The 21565-nt window shown below is 41.6% G+C and overlaps 1 protein-coding gene across 2 annotated transcripts in view; it reads left to right on the top strand.

Moving 5' to 3' along the window:
• LOC139367004 (A-type potassium channel modulatory protein DPP6-like) overlaps positions 1–21565 on the top strand; it is a 193631-nt gene that overhangs the window by 65720 nt on the left and 106346 nt on the right. Inside the window, exon 1 of one of the 2 annotated variants that reach the window (XM_071104850.1) lies at positions 1561–1897. The exons of the other annotated variant lie outside the window; for it this stretch is intronic. Coding sequence (XP_070960951.1) covers positions 1850–1897 — 48 coding nt within the window. The 5' untranslated portion in view covers positions 1561–1849. Of the gene's footprint in view, positions 1–1560; positions 1898–21565 lie in introns of those variants that run through there. 2 annotated transcript variants of the gene reach the window in all.

Raw genomic sequence — 21565 nt, 5'->3', positions numbered from 1 at the left:
AGCCTACGACAATGGGCCTCAGGATCTCGTCACAGTATCTCTGTGCATTCAAATTGCCATCAATAAAATGCAATTTGTTGTCTGTAGCTTATGCCTGACCATAACATAACCCCAATGCCACAATGGGACACTCTGTTCACAACGATGAGCAAACCACTTGCGCACATGACGCCATACACGTGGTCTGCGGTTGTGAGGCCAGTTGGACATACTGCCAAATTCTCTGAAATGACGTTGGATGCTGCTTATGGTAGAGCGATGAACATTAAATTATCTGGCAACAGCTATGGTTGACATTCCTGCAGTCAGCATGCCAATTGCAAGCTCCCTCAACTTGAGACATCTGTGGCATTGTGTTGTGTGACAAAACTGCACATTTTTAGAGTGGCCTTTTATAGTCCCCAGCACAAGGTGTACCTGTGAAATGATCATGCTGTTTAATCAGCTTCTTGATATGAAACGCCTGGAGAAAGGAGAAATGCTCACAAACAGGGATATATTTGTGCACAAAATGTGAGAGCAATAAGCTTTTTGTGAGTATGGAACATTTCTGGGATCTTTTATTTCAGCTCATGAAAACATGGGATCAACACTTTACATGTTGCATATTTTTGTTCAGTGTAGCATCTTCCCTCTCCTTACTGCGGCAAGCAGGAGCGAAGGACACTGTGCTCTGTGTTGTTGTGTTGCAGCGCAAACTCTCCCCATTGAGCAGTGGATTGTATCATGGTGACATCCAGATGGTTACTTCCAATATTACAAGTTATTTCTCGTGTATTCTGCTATCCTACTCAAAATAAAATCAAGTGGGATGGAACAAATGAGAGATGTTGACCAAATCCAGATGGTGGCCAATACTAAAAGGTATTTCTCCCTTGCCCATCGAAATAAACATCACTTTATTTTAACTAGCGCTGTGCTGCTGTTGTAGCCAGCTAGCCAGTATAGACTGGCTGGGAAATACTTGTCAGGACGACTGACTGAACCGAATCCATTTGTCGCCACACTCGACTCTCAGCTGCGAGACATACGTCATCAATTTGGACACCAAGCGTGTCTGTATAACCTCTCCCATTTGAGTGCAATTCTGCATGCATAGGCGGACAGCGCCGTGGTGCTGAAATGGTTTGAGCTCTAGAGACTGGGCAGCCAACCCAACACTGTCATTAAAGCCCCACTACATAGGCTGTCAATGTGAGCTGTTCCATTCCAATACATGATATACATATTTTCATTGATAGCTTTGTCCATTTTTATTTTACTCTCATTAGTATTGGAGCTAAATGGGAAGATAACTGGTATGATTGTAGTGCCTAAATTACATCTACATTGATGATCAATTATGTGTGTGTGTGTGTGTGTGTGTGTGTGTGTGTGTGTGTGTGTGTGTGTGTGTGTGTGTGTGTGTGTGTGTGTGTGTGTGTCGTAGTGGTGGTGTGTGTGAAAATATGATAGGTGTGAAGAGGTGGGGGACAAGCATAGCTCTTCGCCTCCCCCATCACAGTCGCCCGTTGGTGGTTGCCAGGCATTTATCAAAGTGGTGCGGTCGGTGAAAATTGCAGTAGCTGTCTTTGCCTCAGCCCTTATCTCTACCTCTCTCCCTCCCACTTTCTCCCAGCTACAACTAAGCATCATCTGTGTTCTCTCAGATTAAGACTTGCTTTTTTGCTGGGATTTTTTCCCAGACTTCTTATTGCTTACCTCAAGCTCTCTCTCTCAACTTCAATCCTCACGACTGAAATTGAATGTATTTTTCCCTTCGTGGTACTTTGCTGGTTCCGGTCACCTCTAAAAGGCACCTGTGATTGTGTTGTAGTGTAGCAGCTGTTTGATCTGACTGTAGGGGAACATGACTACGGTGAAGGAGGCACAGAAAACATCTCAACAACAAGAGCAGGTAATGATGCGCTTTCTTTCATTCAAACGATGTTATTAGCCTAGGCGATTCCCTATACTGAAATTGTAGTCTATATTAATGAGATTTTTAAAATGTGTGAAGCCTGAAATTATTTACTGTAACGCCACAAGTAGCATTTTCTCACATCATTTTGTGTACCCCTCCCCTTCATTTAAAATATTTAGGATTGTTGTAGCCTATGCTACAACAGTGCTGCAAGACAACCGGCTCTCACACCAGTCCGTCACTCTTCTCTGTAATTCAAGGTGATTGCTTTCAGCGTCACTACCCCCACCTTAGTCTACTCCATTTAGCCTCCTTCAAATCGATTATCACCATCACGGACATGTATTAAGTAGCTGTTAATGGGTGATTAAAATTATTTCCTGCACTTTGCAGTGCTCAGTCAGTCATGGAGCGTCCCCCCCCCCCCCTGTCCGCAGCACGTTGATAGCCCCTTGACTTGGCCAGTGCACGCGACCTGAGCATTTAGATTCACTACATTACCAAAAGTATGTGGACACCTGCTCGTCGAACATCTCATTCCAAAACCATGGGCATTAATATGGAGTTGGTCCCCCCTTTGCTGCTATAACAGCCTCCACTCTTCTGGGAAGGCTTTCTACTAGAATATTGCTGTGGGGACTTGCTTCCATTCAACCACAAGCATTAGTGAGGTCGGGCACTGATGTTAGGTGATTAGATCTGGCTCGCAGTCGATGTTCCAATTCATCCCAAAGGTGTTGATGGGGTTGAGGTCAGGGCTCTGTGCAGGCCAGTCAAGTTCTTCCTTAAACTGCCACAAAGTTGGAAGCACAGAATCATCTAGAATGCCATTGTATGCTGTAGCGTAAAGATTTCCCTTCACTGGAACTAAGGGGCCTAGTCCGAACCATGAAAAACAGCCCCAGACCATTATTCCTCCTCCACCAAACTTTACAGTTGGCACCTTGCATTGGGGGAGGTAACATTCTCCTGGCATCTGCCAAACCCAGATTCGTCTGTCAGACTGCCGAAGCATGATTCACCACTCCAGAGAATGCGTTTCCACTGCTCCAGAGTCCAATGGCGGCGAGCATTACACCACTCCAGCTCATGCTTGGCATTGCGCATGGTGATCTTAGTCTTAGGATCTGAAGCTCCCGACTAACAGTTATTGTGCTGACATTGCTTCCGGAGTTGCTTCCAGAGGCTGTTTGGAACTCCATAGTGAGTGTTGCAACCGAAGACAGACCATTTTTACACATGCGCATCAGCACTCGGCGGTCCTATTCTGGGAGCTTGTGTGCCTTACCACTTCATGGCAAAGCCTTTGTTGCTCCTAGACGTTTCCACTGCACAATAACAACACTTACAGTTTACCGGGCAGCTTTAGCAGGGCAGAAAGTTGATGAACTGACTTTTTTGAAAGGTGACATCCTATGACGGTGCCACGTTGAAAATCACTGAGCTCTTCAGTAAGGCCATTCTACTGCCAATGTTTGTCTATGGAGATTGCATGGCTGTGTGCTCGATTTTATACACCTGCCAGCAATGCGTGTGGCTGAATTAGCCGAATCCACTAATTTGAAGGGTTGTCCACATACTTTTGTGCATATAGTGTATGACAGAATAGGTGGGACATTTTCAGGTAAAATAGGATGTAGCCTACTGCACACAGTTGTCCTTTCCAGTCGTCTGAGAAGCCTCACCAACAGAAACAATACAAATCATTATCTGTAGGCCTAAGGCATTGTTTAAAATTTTTGCCTGCTTCAATAGCCGGGCTATCATTTATGTTTGCCAAACAACGTTTTTACATGGCTCAACATGGTACTTTACTGAAAAGAACAACAAAGCATTCATTGTTTTGATTATGGATATGTAGGCGGGGGACATTATTTTATGATGGTTATATTTATCTATTTGTGTCATTTCTTAATTACATAGATTACAGTAGGCTACCCAGCATTCAAGTGGTGCAAAATTGCTCATGTGACATTTTATTTGTGAATTCTATATCTCAAGCAAATGTACCCCCCAGCAGTTGTTGGCTATTGTAGGTTACTTTATGAAGTGTTCGGTTAACTCACCAATCTGTTTCTACGGTACAGATATACTAGTATTGGCTAATGAAAAATGTTCAGCACCCGCTAACACATTTCAGCACCTGATAGCACATTTCAGCACAACTAAAAGGGCACCACCTAATACTAAATTCTGCACCATCAGAGGCTCAGCCTGTGTGACAGGTTTCAGCACCATTAAATGGACAGCTCTTTGGACAGCATTTGTCATTGTCTGGACTGGACTCACTGGAGCCTCCTGTCTGTGCACAGCACCCCTTTAAATGACAGAAAAGGTGAGAAGGACAAATAGCCCCATAGAGCAGCCAACCTTCTCCCGAGTCTTCCACAGCTTTGCTCAGGTAGCATCTGCTATCAGTCAATGCCAGGGATGCAGGGGAACATCTCAGTTACGCACGATGCACTCAAAACGCGCATCTGTACACTTCATTCACAGAATTACACACACCTGTCAAACATGGCCACTTCATTCACAGAATGACACACACATGTCAAACATTGGCCACTTCATTCACAGAATGGCACACACCTGTCAGACATGTCCACTTCATTCACAGAATGACACACACCTGTCAAACATGTCCTGTTAATTCAAAGAATGACACACACCTGTCAAACATGTTCACTTCATTCACAGAATACACATGCAGACAATTTGTGAATGCAGAAGACACAGATGCATGCAGTACATATTACATGAATGTTAAAGATGGTTGTAATGCTTTAACTTGCAGTAGTCATGCTGTTGGTTGTACTATTCGTTGGGTCATACCCCTGTGCCCAGGGCACAGCACCAGACAGGGGCACCCAAACAGCAGCCCTGTTATTGGCCAGTATCTGTCACTGAGCGAGGCCCTTAGCACCATGTCACTGTGTTTGTGGGTGGCTGGGGGTGGGGTTAGTGTGTTTGTTTGATAAACACCGGAGTATGAAGACCCATCCATCACTCAAAAGGCTAATACTAAACATGATGGGGAAGGGGAGAGCAAGGCAGAGTAGAAAATGGTTATTTGATTTTGATGATGATTTGGTTTTGTCTGAAAAGGAATTTGGTTTCTAGAATGTTAAGATAGTATTAGGCATGTGAGCCTTTCCAGATGAATAAAACGAGAAAAAGCTGCCGTGTTAGGCTCGTTTCCAGGGAGTGAAGACCTTCTGGTCACAGAGCATTAGAGCTCTGCTGCCCAACACGAGCCCAACGTCAGAGCACGCGCAAATGGCTCAGCTTCAAAATATTAGTGGTAAATTTAGTGATACCCGAGCCCTTCCCGTACCCTAGTTATTGATGGAAAAACAGGCCCTACCCGGCCCTAACACGATGTATAACGTCGGGGTCCGTCGGGCTCGGGTCGCAGAGCTCTAGTTTAGAGTGATGAAAAGTAGCTAACCGCTAACTGCTCTCTCATGTCGAATGACAGCAGCGAATGAGTGACAGACAGAGCCGAGAAGCTAATGGATTTACAAATGGAGGAAGTTATTTCTGATTTTGAGTTTAGGGAAAGACCGGGCCTTAAATTTGGCAGAAGCTGTCGGGCCCTGGTAGGGCTCAGGCTTAAAATGCATGCCCATGCAGGGCTCTACAGAGCATTGTTCCTCCCCAGTGACGGAGTGAACCAGTACACAGGGTAGAGGGTGCTGCTTAAGTGCCTTGCTGATGAAGAATTGGAATGGTGACTGCTTAAGTTGATGTTAATTAAAGCGACCACTTTACTTAAAACAAACACACAGGGGCATGAAAACTTTAAGGAATGTAGCGACATCCTCTGCTGATTCAGGGCACCTGCTTTGCTCAGGCTACAACAGTCAAACCATGCTATGTCAATTCAGCTTACTCGGTCAGTATTTTGAGTAAATGTAGTGATTTATACATTATGTTTTGTACAAGTCAAGATTGGAAAAGCATGCTTGGAGATCAGCTTACAGAGGATCTGTCTGACATGTATAGTTTTAGCATTTAGGTAGATTTGTTATTCAACCGTTTTAATTGGCACTTACCTTTTTGAATATTTCTGTTGGATGATTGTATGTCCTCCATGTTGAATGCCAATGTAAAATGTCACTGTGGACGTGACTAGGGGCCTAGAATAGATCCCAACCTGAGTTCTTTGCTCCTAATTGGGTAGAAGGCAGTAGCACAGGACAGTAGTTGAACATGCTTTTGACAGGTACTTGATTTGTGCCTCTTGGTTCAGACCTTTACGATGAGGCTCTATAAAAGCATATGACAGCAGACTGCAGAATAGCTATTCATAGTTTTAGTAAGGAGATACACTAGTCTCCATTTCAGACAGTACGAGATTTGAGGATCAATAATGTCTACTTGGAGATAAATAATCCGATAATGCCTTGAAACCAAACAGTATGCCACTGTGTAGTTAATCCAAGCACATTAAATATGTGTATTCATTGGCACACCTTCCTTGGTTTATCACATATTGGTGCAGTGTAACGTTTCCATGACTATGTGCATTCTAGAGTGATTGTGTATCCTTAAGCTTATTTTGCTGCATTTCCTTTCTCGCTGGTTGTACCAATTCAGCAAAAGCTAATGGGATTGATAAGCAGCGTGGCTAAAATGAACATTTTAACAAGAGAAGGGGATAAATAAAGATATATTCCTCCTTTTTTCCAAGAGCCCCCAGATAATAAAAGGAAAGGGATAATGGATTAAGGAGGGAATTGGTTTCTTGATTTCCTCCACCATTGTTTGTGCCATAGTTCATCGTAAGGGCAATTATGAACAATTGAGCCGTGATGTTTGAGGCTAGAGGGGAGATTAGACAGTAGATTGAAATGCGGCCACCACAGCAATGCATCATGATTGCTGTCATGATATAAACACTCCTGTCTGGGGATGCTAGTAAAGCTCAATAGCTTCAAGGGGGACTTTAATATAGCCATAAATATTAAAATTAAATGTTTTGGCCCTGCCTCTCCTTTCTTTCTGTTTCTGTGTCCCTGTAGACAAACAAAATGCCACAGCAAGTGGTCTTACATCCTACTAATAGTTGTCTTAGGCACTGTGTGTGTGTTCATGTTCGTTTGTTCGTGTTGGAAAGTCTATGTTTTCTAGCAGTACTGCATCTCTGGAGAAATACTGATCTTGTGCAAAACCTCCTCAATGAAGAAAAGGTCAGCATTTCTTGTGAGGTGTGAAGAAAATGTTTTTTTTAGTCCTCCTTTGTTATGTTCTAATTGTGTCTCTGGGCTACGTGAAGCAGCGGTGAGATGCTTATTTAGCCTATTAAACACAATTCAGTGTTTTCATATCAACCTTCAAAGCCTTTAGCATCATGGGCTGGGTAATTCCATTGGGGAAACATGCAATTGTTGCATAATTTTTCTTTAAGTATTTCAAAGAGAAACTTAACGACAGGTGTGTGTGAAGTAAGATCCCTTGTTTGAGGATAAAAGTATGTTTTTGTTTTGCAAATAGGTCTAACTAATCAAAGACATTACATTGAGAAAAGAAAACGATAACTATAATCTGTCAGTTAGTTTTTGTTTTTGACTGCGTTTAAAAAAAAATGGGAAGTATCCAAGCTGCATTGAAAGTAAAAAGTTGCAGTTTTAGTTTGGGCACTCTTCTATACACATTTCACTAGGGAGCATTTAAAATGATTTTACTATTCAAATAATATCATGATATTTTTTCGGATATCCAGATTGTCTAAATTCTAAAATAAATCTATGTTTTTGCTATTGACTCTCGATGCTCATGTCAGAGGTAAACAGAAGATGTGCTGCTTTTCTCCGGTATTTTGGCTAACGCCTTGATCACACCAACAGCCCAGAAGTACATTCATTTCCAATGTAACGCTGCGTTTGCCTTGCAGCATTGCGTTGCAGAGGCAGTTGCAGTGCGTTCTGTGTGGTGCATACATTGGATTTATCTAACGTATGTGTCAAACTGTATGCCTAGACGGCTTGATAGAAATGGTAAAGCTAGTTTTTGGTAGTCGAAGGTGAATGTTCAACTTTTGCTGCACACATATCCAGATGATGCTGCGTACCATTTTGCGCAACGACGCTGCAGGTGTGATCGAGGCGTAACAGCAACAGTGAAAGAGAAGTCTGATTTTCGCCATGATAGAACTGATTCTGTTACAAAAAGCTTTTCTGGTGAATGTTTTGCATTGATCTGTCAGATATAGTGGAAACTCCATTAGGTGAGCGCCTGTAATTGCTATTTGAAGCGGGGAAAATAGCATACTGATGTCAGGGCAGCTTGGAGTGCTAAATGAGCATCAATAGCCAGCAGTATCTCAACGCACTGTTATAAAAACTACTTTTCAAGTTTGTTTTATTAAATTAATTATTTTAAATGTTATGGTATATCCTTGTAGGTAAACATGTCACAAGGATAATTAAATGTAATTTAGACAAAGCTTTTTCATTGTTAAAATAGGCCTAAAACAAAAATTAACACTCACTCAAGTAATCAAATACTAATGTCTGTTCTGATATCCAGATAACCTTGCCCATCCCTACTTAGCTGAACTGTGCTGGTCTGTTCACGCATCCACAATAGTGTGTAATTGTGTCTCATGTCTGTGTCTGGCTGTCTGTGAATGTATGCGGCTTGGTAAAAATGTGTGTGTGTGTTTATCTATGCCTGACAGACTTTACCTTAGTCTGGATGCTTTTGTCTGGGCTTATCGACCTCCTGCAATTAAAGGCTGGAGCTGCAGAGCAGGGAGGGCGAGGAGGGGTAGCCATGTTTCACGAACCTCTAATTGGAATGTTGACCGTTCCGAGGTTAGTAGCGACCACCAGGGTTCCCGCTGTCGCCTTCACATCGCACCGGCACTGACAAACAGGGATAGGAGTGAATACTAGTCACATCTGCTGGTACAAGCATGTCATTGCTTGTACCAGCAGATGTGAATAAGACAATTGTGCTGTTCCTGTTCCAACTTCATTGAACAGGTTGTCAGGGACTGTTTCTATCAGCGTCTTGATATGATGCCAGAAGTCATTACCTGTTCTGTTTGTGCCACCATTTGACATTGATTTCGCTTTGGATTTTTGTTTGCAGAACAAAGTAGGCATAGTATATTACTGTATGCCCTTTTCAGTGTTTTCCACAGGTACATAGTGGACAGCCAAATGTAAAAAATTGCCAGCCAGGCATCCCTGTTCAAATTGTTTTGCAGAAGGAACTCTATGTTGGTGGCATCTGGAACATTCTAATGCCTTGATTCCACCTGAAACACAGCTAAATTATTTAATACTTCATCAAGTTTAGCTCCCAGATTGGAAAAAGACATGACTTTACAATTTAAATGACTGAAAATGTATGAATTCATTGTATTGTTAGTTGTTTTGGATTTTGTCAAGATCTAGGCCTATATAATCAGGACTATTTTCTAAGGAAGAGAACATTGTAAACCTTTAACCTGTCTTATCTTGATTAAAGTTTTATTCACAGTTTTACTACAAGATATTAATTGCCACAATGATGTTTGTTCTTCAAATGATGTATTTTATTAAAGCAGAAAAATGAAGTAAATAGAACACATTATCTTGAAAAATACATGAAATGTTTTGTTTTTCTACCTACCAATTTTTCCATTTTTTTCAGGGTTTTGCTCTCAAACACACTTTTATGTTGTTGAAAACAACTAAATTAACCACATCAGGAGACCTCTTAAGATCTGTGAAAAATCTGAGAAATTTTGAGTTTTGGGTGTAGTTACCCTTTAATTAAAGTGTGCACCTAGCAAGAGGCTGTTTAGAGTTTGTTTTATGTAGCACACATGATGGTAGAGTTTGCAAAACAAATACCCACAGGTTTGATGAAAATAATCATGATATCATTCTGCCATGTAAGCCTAGGCTACTAAGAGTTAACATTTAATTGAGAAGCTTTTTGGGAAAACTTTCCGTGGACCAGAAGACAGTTTTCATTATCCTCATCACGAACACAAGGTGGTAGACGCCCGCATCACAAACGAATGGGAGCATTCTCGTTGCTTCTTCAGAAGTTACAAATCACTGATGCATTCTATTCATGTCTTATGATAAACTGGCCCCAATGAATACATGTTCAATACATTTAGTTGATTCCCTACTACGGTCAGTACATTATTGCTTATTGTTGAATTCCATTTTAATGCCAGGATTCCGTCAAGGCGCTAATTATCATATTTGGACCAGAATGAGGCTCTCCGCTACCTATTGTTCCTGCAGTGATGATTATTCATCGAATTCAGGCCTACCAATTAGTGTAGCCTACCAGTAGCCTATTCAAATTGGCGAGCCAAATGAACTTCTCTCTTGCTGATGCGATTCGGTAGGCTACACTAACTGACGAGATGAGATTCACTCATTTTAGCGTCACTGTTTGGCAAGCCCAGGCATCCTAGGAAAGGAAGCCTAGGAAATATTTTGGTTTACTTGTCCATATGCGATATTATGGACATATAACCACTTACAAACTAGTCAACACTTGCTGTTCAGTTGACAATCAAAGCCCAGTAAATGACCTACTATGCGCCATGACTCAGCATGGCTGGCTATGTAAAACACACAAAAGAAAATAAATAAAATGTGCCAGAAAACAATAATTGGGCTAAGTCATGGATTTCGCGAACAACCACAGCGCACACAAATTGTACGGGGAGGCAGGACAGACAGAAGGCTGCGTTTCCCTGTCATCGCTCGCTTTTTGACTGACAGACGCCTATCCTATCAATAGATCGCTAGAAGATAAATATAGTTCATTCTAACGGGAGACTAACTAATTGAAACTTTTAAATGAAAAGTAGCCTAGTTAATATGAGGTGGAAAAAATAACCAGCTGAAAATGACTCTGTAACTGGTTGATTAGCCGACGCTAATGGAAAACTAGGCAGGTCACCTGTAATACAATTCAGTATTCAACAACCATCCATGTCTGCAGGCATCGGGAGATGACGTGGAAACCGGTCATTAGGGGCAGTGATTACTGTTATCTTCAAATAGGCTTTGGTTTTGTTACGGTGTTGTGGATGGCCATAAGTATCTGCCTCTGATTCCAAAGTTTGGATGTTCAAATCAAGCGATAGAAATTTGTTTTTGTTTTAAGCCTATCCCAAACCTTAACCATTGGGAGATAATGCCTAACTTTAAGAATTTGGAGTTAATGCCTAACTTTAAGAATTTGGAGTTAATGCCTAAACTTAACCTTGGAATGACACAGAAAAGTAACTAAACATTTCAAAATGTGACGTTTGGAACAACTTCGAAATTTGATGTTTAAGAAACGTGTGAACGTCTAATTCTGACGCGAGACTGTGAGAGCTTGTGGAGGAAAACACTTCCTTTTCTCAGTCATTAAGTATTGACTATCTACTGGCTGCATCTGCCCTAGAAGCAGAAGAATTAACCTAACACGTCGTTCAAACCCAGGTCCACTCCTAACCTCACTGTACATGCTGACATTTATCGCCGTCTAACTATTAGTGTTATTGACACGGCCGCTAGAACTCTTGTCGCCCAAGAATATCGTTATCACTCCAATTTGACAGATTGGATTGTTTAATGAGATTACGGCGATGGGAGTGTTGATGTAAAGTATTACCCAACATCATTATTATTGAATATGAAAACCAATGTCTTGGCAGACAGGATTTGACCAAGGCAGATTGAAAACCCCTTTGCTTTTTTCTTAGTCAAAATATTGGCAGCCATTTTATTTGCTTTCATGGGGTATGCTGGTGATCATTCCTGGAATGTTGTCTTGCATGATTACATTGCCTGTGTTCACTCCCCCCCCCCCCCCCACACACACACACACACACTGAGGACAAAAAACATAGGCTTTCAATTTAGTCTTCCCTCTTTTTTTATGTGTTACCTCGTTAGCTGGCATCTCAAATGAAAATCAACTGTTCGGCTAATGCACTCCTCATTTCCAACAAATGAATGTTCAGCTTTGTTCTAGTATAGAAAGCTTATAGAAAGCTTGATTGGGGCTTTTGATTTAGCAGTTGTTGATGTGATTTGAAAATGTAGTACACACTGAGCTCTGGCTCACCACACCAGGATTCTAATTACTACCTCAAGTTTCATTTTCACTTTTCTTTTTTTTTTTTTTTTACACTTTGTTTGTTTTAAGATATAGATTTTGAAGTTCACTACCCTGACTTATGAGCTGTATCGCTCTGTTTCTACATTCCTGGGTAGTGTGCAGCCATGGGTAGTAGAGAGAAATCACTAAAATACTCAAATAGAACATTACATTAATAGAGGTATTGCCATCTTCACATGAGATGTGACATGAAACCTCAATGTGTAGTCCTGCAAATAGCACAAATCGTAGTGTTTGTGGTCCTGGTGTCTTTTGTAGGGAAATTATGCCTAACAGCAGCATTGCAATGCATTTCTTCTGATATGTGTCTGTGGTATAATTGGGCCTCTTGCTTTAGCTGTTGTAGTGACTGAGTACAGCTGGGTGGTGTTCATTATGACACACTGCAGCAAAAAGTTTTTAATGGGAAAGAAATTTGAACGTTCCTTATTGGACAATTAAAAATGGTACCAACCCATTTCATTATGTTTCCCGAGAACTATCTGCTAGGGTTGTGATGATAGCAGTATCAAAATATTTTTCAGATGGAAAAAATGTAAACACGAAGTCTTTGGTCCTGTATGCTATAGCTATAGCTTTGAAAATAAATGTGTCTCTGGATGACAACATAATTATGCTTGTTTCCAACATTAGTACTGTTTTCCTAAAGAAGTTAAATCTGCTTCATGTTTTGTTTCCTAACGAGTATCGTGATATTGGTATCGTCCCAGCCCTAGCATCTTCTGTTTCATGCCTACTGTGACTACTGAACACGACTCTGGGCTTTCTTCTTGCTGTTCTCTCATCTCCCTGGTGGCATCTTATTGAACTCTTGAACCTAAAATCTTTTCTCATAGGTCCTCAGGCTGCTGCCAGTGTACAGCTGAGTTATAGTGGGTGTGAGTACCGAGTGTAAAATAGGATTTCTGAAAAAGAGGAGCTGTGACAGTTTCAAGTAAGCTCTGAATTAGTAGTCGTAGAAATAAAAAAGACTGCCTCTAATATGTCCAGGTTTTGTCCCAACTTCATCAGGGAAGAACGAATGCATCCTCCGAAACACAACCCAACCGCACTGCTTCTTGACACAATCCAACCCGGGGGCCAGCCGCACGAATGTGTCGGAGGAAACACCGTACACCTGGCAACCTGGTCAGCGTGCACTGCGCCCGCCACAGGAGTCGCTAGTGCACCATGAGACAAGGATATCCCTGCTGGGCCAATTGTGCATGCCCCATGGACCTCCCGGTCGCGGCCGGCTGCGATAGAGCCTGGACTCAAACCCAGAATCTCTGGTGGCACAGCTAGCACTGTGATGCAGTGCCTTAGAACACTGTGCCACCCGGGAGGCCTTATTATTTTGTTTAGAGGTCCTCTGAGACACAACAATAAAGGGGATTAAATGTGTCCATCCCGTGGATTTAATCAAGAGCAGTTAATCCTGATTTGGTTGGTAGGTTTACTTACAAACCTTTTGTGCTGAAGCATCCCTGGCAAGTGATCAGTCATTTTATGTTCTGTTTACCTCCAAACTAAAGCTCTTTTTGCAGAGATAAATCTCAAGTCCCTAAAACATGACGCAAAGGTGGGTTGGTGTTTTATCTTCAACTGTGCTCCCCCCATTCAATGGCAAATAGAAATAGAGAGACCACTACCTTAGCATGGTGTGGAATTATGTGAGGCTTTGGATGAGGTGGAAGTAGGCCTACACTTGGAAGAGAAAAACAACATCCACAGTGGCCAATAGGGTGTTGGCACCTAGTTGATATGGTTCTGTCAATAGAAGATGGGAGAACGTGAGCAGTAAGTCCATAGCATGGCATTGTGCGCCCAGACCTCCTCTTGTGTTGGGAGAGTGCACTGACTAAACCCTATTAGTACATTAAGTGTATTGAGCAGGAGCAATGTCCTTGTCTTCACACGTGCTAGGTGTCAAGAGAAACCCCATTGTGGCTTTTAAGTATGCAGTAGATTGACTGGGAAGCTAGCCATGTTGTTTTAAGTGTCAGTGTGTGTGTGTGTGTGTGTGTGTGTGTGTGTGTGTGTGTGTGTGTGTGTGTGTGTGTGTGTGTGCGTGTGTGTGTGTCTGTCTTGCTTAGTGTGTGAGTCACAACTTCCCTAATGTCAAGTTTTAATGATATCATTTCGCTCAGATGCCGGAGGGGGTTTGGAGCATGACACCATTCGACACAGGCACGCTGGCAGAGCGTGACGTCTAGACCCAAGTGACAAATGTGCCCCCTCCAACTTATCAGTCTCCCCTGCTGCCCTCGCTTGCCAGCCTTCAAAGCCATTGCTCCAGCTACATTGTGATTCAGCAATCTGACTGATTCCAACATGATATTAAAATACCACAACCCCTTTTCTGCCCAACTCAGAAAGGCTTTCTTCATTTCCCGTCTGAGAGATTATCATTTCACTAATTAGCTCGTCATCTCTGCTTCCCTTCGATAACGGCTTTGCTCCTCCTACACTAATGATAAAAGTAGCTTAAGAGAACAACACAACATTTTAACAGGCAATTCAAGCCACCTACACTCAACATACATACATTCACCTTAGGTTCAGTCCATAGGGAAATGACCTCCTTGAACAGCCTGTTCTTGATAGCTCCAAGGTTTCTTGACTCTGTGTCTGTTAAAATTCAACTCTACCCACTCTTTAGATTCACTGTTTCTATCGATTTTGTTCTCGACTGGAAATGTTCATTTTTTTCTTCTCAAAGGATCCATCTTGGGAGTTAAGGGTAGCGTTTCTGAGTTTTTCAAGCAGTTTTCCTCATCCGACATCATTACAGGTGGAAATGGCTTCTACAGTGCCTTGCGAAAGTATTCGGCCCCCTTGAACTTTGCGACCTTTTGCCACATTTCAGGCTTCAAACATAAAGATATAAAACTGTATTTTTTGTGAAGAATCAACAACAAGTGGGACACAATCATGAAGTGGAACGACATTTATTGGATATTTCAAACTTTTTTAACAAATCAAAAACTGAAAAATTGGGCGTGCAAAATTATTCAGCCCCCTTAAGTTAATACTTTGAGCGCCACCTTTTGCTGTGATTACAGCTGTAAGTCGCTTGGGGTATGTCTCTATCAGTTTTGCACATCGAGAGACTGAAAATGTTTCCCATTCCTCCTTGCAAAACAGCTCGAGCTCAGTGAGGTTGGATGGAGAGCATTTGTGAACAGCAGTTTTCAGTTCTTTCCACAGATTCTCGATTGGATTCAGGTCTGGACTTTGACTTGGCCATTCTAACACCTGGATATGTTTATTTTTGAACCATTCCATTGTAGATTTTGCTTTATGTTTTGGATCATTGTCTTGTTGGAAGACAAATCTCCGTCCCAGTCTCAGGTCTTTTGCAGACTCCATCAGGTTTTCTTCCAGAATGGTCCTGTATTTGGCTCCATCCATCTTCCCATCAATTTTAACCATCTTCCCTGTCCCTGCTGAAGAAAAGCAGGCCCAAACCATGATGCTGCCACCACCATGTTTGACAGTGGAGATGGTGTGTTCAGCTGTGTTGCTTTTACGCCAAACATAACGTTTTGCATTGTTGCCAAAAAGTTCAATTTTGGTTTCATCTGACCGGAGCACCTTCTTCCACATGTTTGGTGTGTCTCCCAGGTGGCTTGTGGCAAACTTTAAACAACACTTTTTATGGATATCTTTAAGAAATGGCTTTCTTCTTGCCACTCTTCCATAAAGGCCAGATTTGTGCGATATACGACTGATTGTTGTCCTATGGACAGAGTCTCCCACCTCAGCTGTAGATCTCTGCAGTTCATCCAGAGTGATTATGGGCCTCTTGGCTGCATCTCTGATCAGTCTTCTCCTTGTATGAGCTGAAAGTTTAGAGGGACGGCCAGGTCTTGGTAGATTTGCAGTGGTCTGATACTCCTTCCATTTCAATATTATCGCTTGCACAGTGTTCCTTGGGATGTTTAAAGCTTGGGAAATCTTTTTGTATCCAAATCCGGCTTTAAACTTCTTCACAACAGTATCTCGGACCTGCCTGGTGTGTTCCTTGTTCTTCATGATGCTCTCTGCGCTTTTAACGGACCTCTGAGACTATCACAGTGCAGGTGCATTTATACGGAGACTTGATTACACACAGGTGGATTGTATTTATCATCATTAGTCATTTAGGTCAACATTGGATCATTCAGAGATCCTCACTGAACTTCTGGAGAGAGTTTGCTGCACTGAAAGTAAAGGGGCTGAATAATTTTGCACGCCCAATTTTTCAGTTTTTGATTTGTTAAAAAAGTTTGAAATATCCAATAAATGTCGTTCCACTTCATGATTGTGTCCCACTTGTTGTTGATTCTTCACAAAAAAATACAGTTTTATATCTTTATGTTTGAAGCCTGAAATGTGGCAAAAGGTCGCAAAGTTCAAGGGGGCCAAATACTTTCGCAAGGCACTGTATCGTCACTTTGCGTTCCTGAACTGTGCCACTTCTGATAGCCAAGTGAAGAGGTCTACTAGAAGGGTGGCATACGTATTTATGAGGTTCACGTGAAGTAAAAAGGCCTAGAGTCACATTCTGAATTGAGAATGCATTAATTAATTATGTTAAAGTCTGAATAATGTTCCATCCATGGATCATTTTTTTGGAGGCATAATTATTGTCCCCTTTATTTGATAACCTAGAATAATTTTTGGGACATGATTTCATTTTGAATTCATCCATTCTAAAGTGTTTTGTTTGTTTGTGCTTTGTTAAGAATATTCCAATGCACTTAAAATGCTGTAAAGAAATGCACTTTTCTCAAACTACCTTCTGAAGCACTCCCAGCAATATTTCCATTAGGACAGTTGATACATTTTTTTCACATTTGTCCCTCTGGCACCAGTCGAGGCTTCATTCTGGATGTGCGTTTCATGGGGAGAGGATGGAGAGAGATGGTCGGGGGGAATAAATAATGAATAGACCAACCTGAATAAGTAGAAGAAGCATTTCTGAACTCTGTTAATTATTGAGACGCTTATAGCTTATTTCCTAGTCACTTGACACTGTAGGTTCTGATCCACAGTGCTAAAAGCCTCACGCTGCCTTTGCTTTGATGGCCGGCTCACCAGATGAGGTTTTCTTCTCTCAGCTATGGCTGTCAGGCCCACACACTCCAGACAGATAACAGTTGGGATGAATTTAGGTTTAAAAGAGTATTTTTTTCCAATGAGAATGCTGTGCTGCGTTTACTCTAGTTTATTTCAGTATTGGTGCAGTATACATGTAGTGGTTGAGTAAGGGACAGGGTGTTCCATCTCAGGAACTGCAGCTTTACTGAACTGACGATGTTGAGCAGTGTTTTCAAATGCTGTTGTGTTTTCACGTACCCTTTTGTGTGCTGGTTAATTGCAATCCATCAGGTGCATTTTAAGAACACACAAAGAAAAACAATTTATTGGAGTGAACACTTACGGTGCTGTGAAAAGCACACCAATGGTAAAGGACTTTGAACCAATAACATTGTCGGTTAACAATGTTTGCCTGCTTAACTAAGAGTATTGTAGCGGATAACGACAGTGCAATGCCCCTTGTGGATCTGAACCTGGTTCTCCCGGTCCATAGCCACTGCTCCAATAGGGTTAACCCACCCGTAATTAGCTTAACTTGGCGAGGGTTGCTACAATATGTTAGGCTAGCTTAGGGCTGTTGTGGTGACCGTTTTACCGCCACACTGGCAGTCACGAGTCATGACCTCAGTAAAATTACACGTGACTGATAAGTAATGGTAATCTCCTCTTCTGCACTCTGGATATGCGTTGGTAGTACCCAGTACTCACCAACGATCATCAGGTCCTAATGGCCTGCTACTCAGGGCTTTATTGTCCCTCTAACCACTCTGACGTCAATGCAAATGCAATTGAAAATCACAAACACGTCATCAAAACAGTATCATACTTTTAAAACGGACCTCACTGTGATGATCAATTTGAAGAAAGAAGTTCAACAGCAGGTTGAAACAGTGTAAAACATGGTTGTTGTGGATGTTATTTCACACCCTAACACAGTGAAAGGGACAGCTCTTTCTAAAGTGATTCATTCAAAACAGCCATAGGCATATTAGAGCTTATGCAAATGCATTATGCATACGCATAGGCCTATAAATGAGCCCAAGCCCCCCAAAAAAACCTGAATTAAAATAATGATTGTGCCGTTATACTATACATAGCTTACCGCATATTACACAAGGCAGATTTTATTTATTTTTTTAACTGATTTAAGATGTCTTTGGTACATACTTGGTCTAGCCTATAGTCTTTTTTCCGCCTGTTCCTGCCCATTTGATAATGGGCCATTTTAAATCTAAACTAATTTGACATATTAGTAAAGACAAGATTCAATTGAGAATAGTCTGATGGGTGAAAATATGATCACTTGATAAGAGTACAGCATGTGCAGCCTGAGGCAAGGAACAGAGCGCAAGCTTTTTTTTTACTACTTTCTCAAGTCATTTACAGTCTATAGTCGTTAAGACATTCTAAGGTTTGTATCATTCACAACTAAAGTTGCCAAATAACTCAGTCTAGTGTATAGGACCAGTTTCAAATGATAATTTTTACACTCAACATAACCACTTCATATGTGCGTGCACTCTCTCCGGAATGGGAAAATATCATTTCTATTTCATTCAATTATATTATTCTTACTATAAAATCATAATATAAAATAATAGCACGGGACGTATAAACATATCTTGTCTTCTAAATGAGCAAGCCTACAGCCTAGGGCAGGGCGCATAGCCAGATAACATACAGAATATAACAATATAATACAACTCATATTCTGTTCTCTGACATACATTTTCTTCATATCAAAATGTTTCTTTATACCTGCCTAAAATAAATAATGGATTTATTGTGAGGGTGTATATTCAATTGATTGATTAGACTTTTTGTTTGATTGATTAAACGTGTTTATGTTAATTAACAGTCAATTACCGTGAGACCGGCAGTCTTTTGCATGACAATAAGCAGCTGACAAAATGTCATGACCACCATAGCCCTAGGTCAGCTCAGTGTTTCCAATAGTGACTCCCTTTCATACTCCCTATTATATGACTACAGATCACAGCACCGCTGGAATCTTATTGGACGGTAATGGTGTCTGAGATTCCCAGCAGGTGCCTCAATAAACCCTCTAATAGAGCAATTATTCTCAAACAAAAGGTCAGCTCAGGCGTGACGACAGCCCCTGCAATCAATAAACCCCCCAATTATGACAGAAGCACCGGGACTATATTTGGTCCCCGCCGCAAAGCAGAGGAATGATACGTGGGTGCGATCGGAATTCAGGCTGAACTCATTCTCTCAATGTGCCTCCAAGATTAGGTTACAAAAATGCATTGGAGTATTTTCTTTTTCCACTTACATTTTTTTATAAACCCCTTTAAGTCCTGAAACAGTTCCCTTGATATGATGACATTTTTTTGGTGTGGGGGTGCTTTTGTCTACTCACTAAACTTTAAAAGATTTGAAGATTTTTATGTATTTGAAGGGAATTAAATTGATAATTTGTGACTGTTGCGCCAAGCTCAAATCCTTACACTCAATAATATTGTGGCATTTTGAAAGTTTGTTTTCTCTGGTGTGCTCTGTCAATATGTATGTGTACGTAATGTGTACAAATATGGTTTTGCAGGTTGAAATTGGATAGATGGGCAGTGCAGCACACTTCACATTAGCATAATAACAGTCCTGTCACTGTCTGTTCCCCTCTCGCTCTCACTTTCCCATTTTGATAGAAGGTCTAGCATGATGTAGCCAAGCACAACCTGGTGATGACTGTCATCTCACTGAAGGCACTCAAGTCTAGTGGACTAGCCTACAGCCAGAGTGTTTTTAAAGCAAGTAAACAAGGCCTATTATCAAACTGGCCCCGTGATATCACACACAACAGACGCGTCACATCCCCACTGAGTGGAATCACGGCGTGTTCCTGAATTAGACCTAATGTATTTGCGCATGAAGGTCCCCATTGCCAAGGCAACATTGATTTATAGGGAATAGGACTGCTTGTTGCCTGGCTTGTGTCAAAAGCTATTATTTTCTAGCGCAGGCGTTGAATTTGATGGTCCGACCCGCACACATGCATACACTCTAAGCATATTTCGACACACACACATAGTATGTCAGCATAGCAAAGGTTAATGTATGTAATATAACATAACTGTATTGAACTCTTTTCTGTTTGAAAATCAATACCAGCATTCATATGGCTCTGCTTTTGTTTCACTTTTTTGTTTGAACATTTGCAGAACAGACAAATCAATACTTTTTATTTCCATCACTTCAAGGTTGGTGCACATTTTTTCTGCATCTCTGGCACACATGAAAGCTCACCATATTTGACACACATGAACGTTTGTATGACACATAAAGGTTTTGTGATGGAGCTTGTATGCTATTTATATTCCTGTTTGTCAGAACAGGCGAGACTTAATTATCAAAATGTCACACGGCACGCCATTTCTCTATTCCATCGCTCGCTGCTACGTTAAGAAACGCTACTCAATCTTACAGCATTGTATTTTACAGTGCAGTTGTTACTGTATAATTTTCACTTCTCTGCCTGTCAATGTCCAAGCATCTAGACACACTCAGTCAAACGTGACAATCAGCTTGTGTATCAACACACTGTAGTAAGCCAATGTTCCAATTCTGTCAGCATGCGCCTAACTCTCCCCTTGTAGGTATATGGTATATGGCACGTCAATGGAACAGTAGTGGAGAGGGTAGTAAGTTTTAAGTTCCTCGGCGTACACATCACAGACAAACTGAATTGGTCCACCCACACAGACAGCATCGTGAAGAAGGCGCAGCAGCGCATCTTCAACCTCAGGAGACTGAAGAAATGTGGCTTGTCACCAAAAGCACTCACAAACTTCTACAGATGCACAATCGAGAGCATCCTGTCGGGCTGTATCACCGCCTGGTACGGCAACTGCTCCGCCCACAACCGTAAGGCTCTCCAGAGGGTAGTGAGGTCTGCACAACGCATCACCGGGGGCAAACTACCTGCCCTCCAGGACACCTACACCACCCGATGTCACAGGAAGGCCATAAAGATCATCAAGGACAACAACCACCCGAGCCACTGCCTGTTCACCCCGCTATCATCCAGAAGGCGAGGTCAGTACAGGTGCATCAAAGCCGGGACAGAGAGACTGAAAAACAGCTTCTATCTCAAGGCCATCAGACTGTTAAACAGCCACCACTGACATTGAGTGGCTGCTGCCAACACAGACTCAACTCCAGCCACTTTAATAATGGGAATTGGTGGGAAATGATGTAAAATATATCACTAGCCACTTTAAACAATGCTACCTAATATAATGTTTACATACCCTAAATTATTCATCTTAAATGTATATGTATATACTGTACTCTATATCATCTACTGCATCTTTATGTAATACATGTATCACTAGCCACTTTAACTATGCCACTTTGTTTACATACTCATCTCATATGTATATACTGCACTCAATACCATCTACTGTATCTTGCCTATGCCGCTCTGTACCATCACTCATTCAT

The sequence above is a fragment of the Oncorhynchus clarkii genome, chromosome 15 (assembly GCF_045791955.1).
Source record: "Oncorhynchus clarkii lewisi isolate Uvic-CL-2024 chromosome 15, UVic_Ocla_1.0, whole genome shotgun sequence".
Lineage (NCBI taxonomy): Eukaryota > Metazoa > Chordata > Actinopteri > Salmoniformes > Salmonidae > Oncorhynchus > Oncorhynchus clarkii.
The sequence above is the reverse complement of the archived record's forward strand: the minus strand, read 5'-3'. Positions and strand labels throughout refer to the sequence as shown.